The 8,522-nt window shown below is 51.9% G+C and overlaps 1 protein-coding gene across 1 annotated transcript; it reads left to right on the top strand.

Moving 5' to 3' along the window:
- The first annotated feature begins 1,001 nt into the window (after positions 1 to 1,001).
- On the top strand, positions 1,002 to 8,522 carry LOC311373081 (dedicator of cytokinesis protein 1-like). The gene is made up of 5 exons (XM_084489930.1): positions 1,002 to 1,139; positions 1,438 to 1,636; positions 4,605 to 4,794; positions 6,499 to 6,650; positions 7,104 to 8,522. Exons 1-5 carry the CDS (start codon positions 1,003 to 1,005, stop codon positions 7,197 to 7,199), a joined length of 774 nt encoding a protein of 257 aa, XP_084346056.1. The 5' UTR covers position 1,002; the 3' UTR covers positions 7,200 to 8,522.

Here is an 8,522-nt window from a genome sequence, read left to right as displayed (position 1 = left end):
TACACACTACACACACATAGAGACACACACAGAAACAAACACACACACAGAGACACACACACGCCCACACTCATACCCACACACACACACACACACACACACCACACACACAGAGCCAGCGGTGCCTGTGATGGACGCGTGGTGAGGGCCAGAGGACGGCTCAGAGCTGCGTTGCTCAGCTGGCCCCAAGTGCACCCAAAACAAATCAACGTCCATTTCTTTGGTTTCTGTCCGTCTGGCCGTCGGAGCCGTGGGGCTGATGATGATGATGATGCTGCTGCTGCTGATGGAGGAGGAGGAGCGTCTCTAGTCTTTCATTCGGCTCAGGGGAACGTCCGTCCGTCCGTACGTCCGTCCGTCACGTCGAAGGAGGGCTCACGGGGTGCAGCAGTAGTTTTGACGCGGGGAAAAGCCGGGTTGTTTTGCGTACGATGTTAATATTAACGGTTCATATTAACATGGTGATGAGTCTCTTCTTGTCGTCGGTGTGGAGGGGGTAGAGCTAGCCGCTGGGGTCACGCGCTGAGCCGCTGCTGCTGATGTTAATTACTGCTGCTTATCTTCAGGCGGTTTGATTAAAGTCGTGGCATGTGTCACTTTATCTCCCGAGATGAGATGGCGTTTTGAAACACTGTTTTAAAACGTGTGTGTGTCTGTGTGTGTGTCTGTGTGTTTGTGTCTCTGTCTGTGTGTGTGTGTGTGTGTGTGTGTGTGTGTGTGTGTGTGTGTGTGTGTGTATCTGTGTGTGTGTGTGTGTCTGTCTGTGTGTTTGTGTGTGTGTCTCTGTCTGTCTTTGTGTGTGTGTGTGTGTGTCTCTGTCTGTCTTTGTGTGTGTGTGTGTGTCTGTGTGTGTGTCTCTGTCTTTGTGTGTGTGTCTCTGTCTGTGTGTGTGTGTCTGTGTGTGTGTGTGTGTCTCTCTGTGTGTGTGTGTGTGTGTGTGTGTCTCTCTGTCTGTGTGTGTGTGTGTGTGTGTGTGTGTGTCTCTCTCTCTCCCAGCCTGCGATGGACGAGCGGCGTGGCACGCGGCCCCGCTCCATGGTGCGCTCCTTCACCATGCCCTCCGCCCAGCGGCCGCTGTCCTCCGCCTCCCTCACCTCCCTCTCCTCCGACAACTCCCCCTCCAGACCGGGCTCCGACGGGTAAGCCCCGCCTCCTCCCCCTCCTCCCCCCCCCCTCCTCCTCCTCCTCCTCCTCCCCCTCCCCCTCCAGACCGGGCTCCGACGGGTAACCGACGGGCTCCGTCGGTGTGTGAATGAATGTGTGCACGAACGGGTGAATGTCAGTCAACACTGTGAAGCGTTTTATATATAAACGAGGACCGTGTACCTCGTGATGACTCCTCGTCAGCGACCACGGCCGTGAGCAACGCCCACTCCTGACCCCCCCGTCCCGTCCCCCCCCCACCTCTCTCCTCTCTCCCACCTGACTGCTGTCCAGCTTCGCTCTGGAGCCGCTGCTCCCCAAGAAGCTCCACACCAAGTCCCAGGACAAGCTGGACCGCGACGAGACGGAGCGCGAGCGCAAGGAGCGCAAGAAGGAGAAGCGCAACAGCCGGCACCAGGAGGCCTTCGACAAGGAGCTGAAGACCGCCGAGCCCGGCACGCCGGCCCCCGAGGCCGTCATCCTGTCCGAGACGGTGGGGACCCCTGCTCCTCCTGCTGCTCCTCCTCCTCCTCCTCCTCCTCCTCCACCTCCTCCTCCATTTTCTTCTCCTCTTTTTTTTGGGTTTCATCGTTTCTGTTCTCCCCCCCTCCATCTATGGTTTTCTCCTATTTCCCCACCTCCTCCCTCCTCCACTCCTCCTACCTCCCCTTCTCCTGGGGACGTGTCCTTCTGCTCCTCCTCCACCTCCTCCTCCTCCTCGCCTCCTCTTTTTTCGCGTTTCATTGTTTCTCTTCCCCCCCCCCCTTCTCGCTTGTTTTCCCTCCCTTTTTGGGGTTGTTGAGGGGGACACATCCACTTTACACATCCACTTTACACATCCAGTTTACACATCCACTTTACACATCCAGTTTACACATCAACTTTACACATCCAGTTTACATGGCCCTCAAGTTTACACATCCAGTTTACACATCCATTTTACATATCCAGAACATAGACCCGGGGGTAGGGGTGTACGGTATAGAAAGTACACCGGTGTGAATTTGCACTACGGTATGGATTTTGTACGAGACAGACGCTGGTAGCGTGAAGCTGTCTCTGCATCTCAGACGTCGCTTCCGCAGGCATTTTCCAAAGCCGGTCCTTACGACAAAAAAAAGCCAGCGGTGGAACGAGATAACAAACGCCGTCACTGTTTACCTGTGTAAGGACATGGTTCCCTTTCAAAATTTCGATAGAAAGGGCTTTAAAGAGATGGTCAAAACACTCGCAGGTACGCGTTACCTGCTGCCCGCACACACTGCAGCCAAATTGAGATGCCAAAACTATAAGGTCCGGGACCAAGTGGAGAAAGAAATCCATACTATCCATACTCGAAGTAACTTAAAAAAAAAAGAAAAGATTTAGCATTTTTTTCTATTGCAGTTTTGCACAATAAATGTTCTTAAAATACATCTGTACTATGTGAACTATTTCCTAGTAATACAAAAATACGGTAATAGCTGCCTAACCAGTATTTTACCCCTTCAGAAGCATTTATATCGAAATTAGAATGTAAAATTAACATCCCGTGATATAACACCGTTACCGTCTATACCTCAAATCATACCGTGATATGAATTTTTGTCCATACCGGTACAGCCCTGCCCGGAGGCCCCAATGGAGCGGTGTCGTATTCCTTGTAATGTAATTCCCATCCACTCCCCATGGGCGATGGAGCTAGTGTTACTGCGCCGGAGTCTGTGTTACTGTACGGCGTGGAGCCCAGTCCCTGAGCACAGACGGGTTCTGAATATTCAGATCCCCGCTCGTGATGAGGAGCAGGGCAGCCTTGCATGCAAACAATTATTCCAAAGCACAAGTTGGACTAGGCCAGGCGACAAGTGGGCTTATCTAAATAGAATCTCCCCTTGGAATACAGATAGCGCTAATATGATTATGGATGTACAGATAGGAATCCCAAAGAAGATGTGAAAGCAATTTCTCTCTTTTTTTTTAAAATGATTGAACATTGATCTGGCAAATATGTTGTTATATTCCATATGGCCAGCGGTGGTTTGATGTTATTGTATAGATCCCTGGTGCTTGTTTGTATGACTCCTACTGGTGCACGCATGCTCTGCAGGTCTGTCTCTCAACCTTGTTGTCTCTGCTTCTGTCTGTCTGCTCACCTGTCTGTCTGGTGTCTCTGACTGTCTCTGCTTCTGTCTGTCTGCTCATCTGTCTGTCTGGTGTCTCTGACTGTCTCTGCTTCTGTCTGTCTGCTCACCTGTCTGTCTGGTGTCTCTGACTGTCTCTCCTTCCGTCTATTGGTTCACCTGTCTGTCTGGTGTCTCTGACTGTCTCTCCTTCTGTCTATTGGTCCATCTGTCTGTCTGGTGTCTCTGACTGTCTCTGCTTCTGTCTGTCTGCTCATCTGTCTGTCTGGTGTCTCTGACTGTCTCTCCTTCTGTCTATTGGTCCATCTGTCTGTCTGGTGTCTCTGACTGTCTCTCCTTCTGTCTATTGGTCCATCTGTCTGTCTGGTGTCTCTGACTGTCTCTCCTTCTGTCTATTGGTCCATCTGTCTGTCTGGTGTCTCTGACTGTCTCTCCTTCTGTCGGTCTACAAGAGTAAAATCATTTTTGCTTGGTTCCTCAACAGCAACACAGCAGCGCCAAAATACAACATAAAGTAAATCGACCGAAGTAAAAATAAAAATATGTGCAAATCTGTAAAAGCAGGTATCAGAAGTGTAAAGTGACGGCGTGGTGCTGGTGGTACCAGCCACGGTCGATTCCAGTGCGATGAAATGCGGTGCAGTGCAAAGATGCAGTGCAATTACATTAAAAAAATGTGTATCTAAATGTTAGTACTTATGTTTAGTACTTACTCTTTACTATCTTTGTATTGTTGGTCATCATTTGTAAGGACCCCCTCGAAAATGAGATGGTACATCTCAAGGGGCTGTCCTTGAAATAAAGAATAAAGAATAAATAGTCTATTGTTGTATTGTGCGTGTGTGGGGGCGGGGGGGGGGGGGGTGTTGGTTTGGACAGGGTGCACGGTGACGTTCAGGACACACGGACGTACGCATCGGGCTCGCCTGGTGTCGCTCTCTGTCTCCTCACCCGTCTGTCTGTCTCTCTGTTTCCTCACCCGTCTGTCTGTCTCTCTGTTTCCTCACCCGTCTGTCTGTCTCTCTGTTTCCTCACCCGTCTGTCTGTCTCTCTGTCTCCTCACCCCTCTGTCTGTCTGTCTCTCTGTCTCCTCACCCGTCTGTCTCTCTGTCTCCTCACCCGTCTGTCTGTCTGTCTGTCTGCCTCCTCACCCACCCGTCTGTCTGTCTCTCTGTCTCCTCACCCGTCTGTCTGTCTGTCTGTCTCTCTGTCTCCTCACCCGTCTGTCTGTCTGTCTGTCTGTCTGTCTCCTCACCCGTCTGTCTGTCTCTCTGTCTCCTCACCCGTCTGTCTGTCTGTCTCTCTGTCTCCTCACCCGTCTGTCTGTCTGTCTGTCTCCAGATCAGCCCGCTGAGACCGCAGCGACCAAAGAGTCAGGTCCTCAACCTGATAGGAGGAGAGCGCCGCCTGTCTGTCTCCCCGGGGCCCTCCTCCTCCTCCACCTCCTCCTCCTCCTCCACCTCCTCCGCCAGCGGACCCCCGCCCATCACCCCCCGGAGCAAGCTCTCCTTCAGCCTGCTCACTGGCTCCAGTAAGGCCCTCCACCGCTCTCTACCTCTCTCTCTCTACCTCTCTCTACCCCTCTCTCGCTCTCTCTCTCTCTCTCTCTCTCTCTGTGTCTCTCTTGTCCTTCCTCGACTCTATTTTTCTCACTCTAACTCTCTCTCTGTGTGTCTCTCTCGCTCTCTCTAACTCTCTCTCTGTGTCTCTCTCTAACTCTCTCTCTGTGTCTCTCTCTAACTCTCTCTCTGTGTGTCTCTCTCTCTCTCTAACTCTCTCTCTGTGTCTCTCTCTAACTCTCTCTGTGTGTCTCTCTCTCTCTCTAACTCTCTCTCTGTGTCTCTCTCTAACTCTCTCTCTGTGTGTCTCTCTCTCTCTCTAACTCTCTCTGTGTCTCTCTCTAACTCTCTCTAACTCTTTGTGTCTCTCTCTGTGTCTCTCTCTGTCTCTCTCTCTAACTCTGTCTCTCTCTCTCTCTCTCTCTCTCTCTCTCTCTGTGTCTGTCTTGTCTGTTCTTGCTCTCTCTTAGTTTCTCTTTTAGTTTCTCTTTTAGTCTCTTTTTAGTTTCTCTGTTCATTTGTCTCTGTCTGTCTACCAGTCTGTCTCCCACTCTGTGTGTGTGTGTGTGTGTGTGTGTGTGTGTGTGTGTGTGTGTGTGTGTGTGTGTGTGTGTGTGTGTGTGTGTGTGTGTGTGTGTGTGTGTGTGTGTGTGTGTGTGTGTGTGTGTGTGCGACCAGGTGAACTCAGATGAGAGAGTTAGAGTCCAGAACAACTTGATTTCCCCGCGGGGGGAAATACCCCTCTTAGTAATGGGCAGCAGCGTGGCCCATTTAGTGGGGGGGGGTCCGTCTGTCCGTCCTCCTGTGCAGAGCTCCAGCAGAGCTTCGGGGGGGGGGGGGGTGACAGACACCAGGAACTCAAAATGGCGGAGGCACGCCTTGTTTCCTGTGTCGTTAGAGAGTGGTTTTACCAAAGAGGAAAATACTGGCTGAAGCTTTTAGGACACACTCACACTAGGCAAAGTGTCCCTGTACCGTACCCCAGTACGAAATCCCCCCCCCCCCCCCCCCTGTGCCGCTGGCCTGTGCTCACACTAGGCGATCTCACCTGGACCTGAGTACGGTGTGCCTCTTGTACATATCGGTTGCGTATCCGTGCGTGTGTGCGCGTGTATCGGCTCATTAGCGGTCTGTAGCGTGGCCTGAGCACACCTCTCCCAAGTGAACTGAGGCCACGGAGTTGAAACTGACCTTGAGTACGGATGGCGTGCTCACACTAGCCAAACGATCTAGACTTTAGGGGTCAAACTCGGGCAACGGTACAGACGACCCGGTGTGAGTTGCGGACCTAAGACACCGATTTTAATTAAGTGTTTTTCTACAGTCACGGTGTGTTGTCACGGTGTTGTCGTAAACCCCTTACAGAGACTATTTCACAGTCCACTACTCCGGGCCAAGTTTGTGTTCACGGTTAGCCAATAACACGCTCACCGGCCCTGGTCCCCGCCTGCTGCTGCACGATTGGTCGAAACAAACAAATGAATAATAAATATAAACGAAATAAATGAAACGCCCCCTTTCACACCGTGTGAGCTCATCCACCGCCAGACTTCAGATAAGAAGCGATAAGAATCTAAAGTCTTGACGAGCGAGACTAGCGGACCGCCGTGTAACGAGGCCTTAACCTCACCCCCCTCCCTCCCCCTCCCCCCCCCCCCCCCCCCCCCCCGCCACAGACCTGGACCTGAACGGCACCGGGGAGACCCCGCCCCCGCTGCCGCTGAAGGTCTGCACCGGGGACTACGGCAACGTGATGGAGAACCACGAGGGGGTCCTCCACCCCTCCACCCCCCAGACGCCCCCGCCCCCGCCGCCGCACCACCACAGGGTAGGGGGTCCCGCACGCACGCACGCACACAGACACACACACACACACGCACACACACAGACGCAGATGCACACACGCACGCACGCACACACGCACACACGCACGCACACAGACACACACACATGCACACACACACACACACATGCACACACACACGCACACACACAGACACAGATGCACACACGCACGCAGGAGACTGCGGTTGCCACTGTGTCGCACGGTTTGCCACAGTAGCGCGGCCGGTTGCCATGGTATCAGCTGGTTGCCACGGTAGCACGGTTGGTCGCTGCGGGTATCAGCTGGTTGCCACAGTAGCGCGACCGGTTACATTGCTCGTTACACAGCGCTGACCTGACCTGGTAACTACTACACTACTAACTACTAACTACTAACTACTACACCGTTCTGTGACGCCGTAACCAAACATTTGTCCTCCATTTTGTGTCGGGACAGGACACGCCCCCTCCTCTGCCCAGCAAGACCCCGCCCCCCCCGCCCCCGAAGACCACCCGGAAGCAAGCGTCCATCGACTCTGGAATAGTGCAATGAAACGAGCGCTCCCCAAGACACCACACAGGACACACTACCCTGGTGTACCCGTAATACCCCTCACACACACACACACACACACACACTACCCTAAACTACCCATAATACTGCTCACACACACACACACACACACACACACACTGTAGGACACATTACCCTAAACTACCCATAATAACCCTCACACACACACACACTGTAGGACACATTACCCTAAACTACCCATAATACTGCTCACACACACACACACACACACACACACACTGTAGGACACATTACCCTAAACTACCCATAATACTGCTCACACACACACACTGTAGGACACATTACCCTAAACTACCCATAATAACCCTCACACACACACACACACACACACACACACCCTACCCTAACCTACCCATAATACTTCTCACACACACTAACTATAATTCCCCTCACACACACTTTACACTAAACATCTCCCATTACCCTAAATAGTACCGCTATGTCACACACACACACACACACACACACACACACACACACACACACTGCGACAACAACAACGACACTAAGTGCTCGTGCCATTTCTCGTGTAGTTCATGTTTCCGTCTCTCTCTCTTTTTGAACCCATGCATTCCTGTGTCCCTCTCCCCATTTGACACGTTCAATACCTCATGCGGGCCCACTATTATTATTATCACCACGTGCATTAACAAATAAGGTTACTTTTGCTCTTAAGTGTGACGTGATGGCAGTCTACTAACGGAAACCGACAGACAGGACAGGACAGGGCAGGAGTGTCGATGGCCCACAATGCAACACTTTATTGCGGCGTTGTTGTGTTTAGACGTGCACTTGCTTGAATAGCTTTCCCCAAAACGGACCATTACTCTTTTAAACCCCGGAGCTGACGGCTCAGTCGAACCCATATTCCTAAATTGTACAGGTGTGTATATATGATTTTATTTTATTTCCGTTTTGTTTTTTGTATGTGGATTTTATCCTGTATTTTTTTTTTTTTTTTTTTGCATTTTCTTGATATATGAACTGGCATTGATTTTTAACACCATAAGAAGGGCCTGTAGGTTTTGACGCGGACACTAGAGAGTGCTTTCACACTCGCTCCTTTCATAGACTTCACTGGTGATGAGTTTTTTTCCCGGAGACCACGTACCCTGGCGTCTCCCCGGGGGGCCGCGACGCCTTGTTCTCGGTCGCCGCGACGCCTTGTTCTCGGTCGCCGCGACGCCTTGTTCTCGGTCGCCGCGACGCCTTGTTCCCGGCCGCGTCCCCTTTTTCAGAGCATTGGATTTTCATAGAGGCAAAAACTGTTCCCAATTCACT

The sequence above is a fragment of the Micromesistius poutassou genome (assembly GCF_964030765.1).
Source record: "Micromesistius poutassou genome assembly, contig: SCAFFOLD_1006, whole genome shotgun sequence".
Lineage (NCBI taxonomy): Eukaryota > Metazoa > Chordata > Actinopteri > Gadiformes > Gadidae > Micromesistius > Micromesistius poutassou.
Note: the sequence above shows the minus strand (reverse complement) of the source record. Positions and strands in the feature narration are given on the sequence as shown.

Excerpts from the sequence above, each read along its gene's own strand:
- LOC311373081 (XM_084489930.1), top strand. The coding sequence starts at position 1,003 with ATGGACGAGCGGCGTGGCACGCGGCCCCGCTCCATGGTGCGCTCCTTC. Across the intron at positions 1,140-1,437 it reads TCCAGACCGGGCTCCGACGG|CTTCGCTCTGGAGCCGCTGC; the intron begins GTAAGCCCCGCC and ends ACTGCTGTCCAG. Across the intron at positions 6,651-7,103 it reads CGCCGCCGCACCACCACAGG|GACACGCCCCCTCCTCTGCC; the intron begins GTAGGGGGTCCC and ends GTGTCGGGACAG.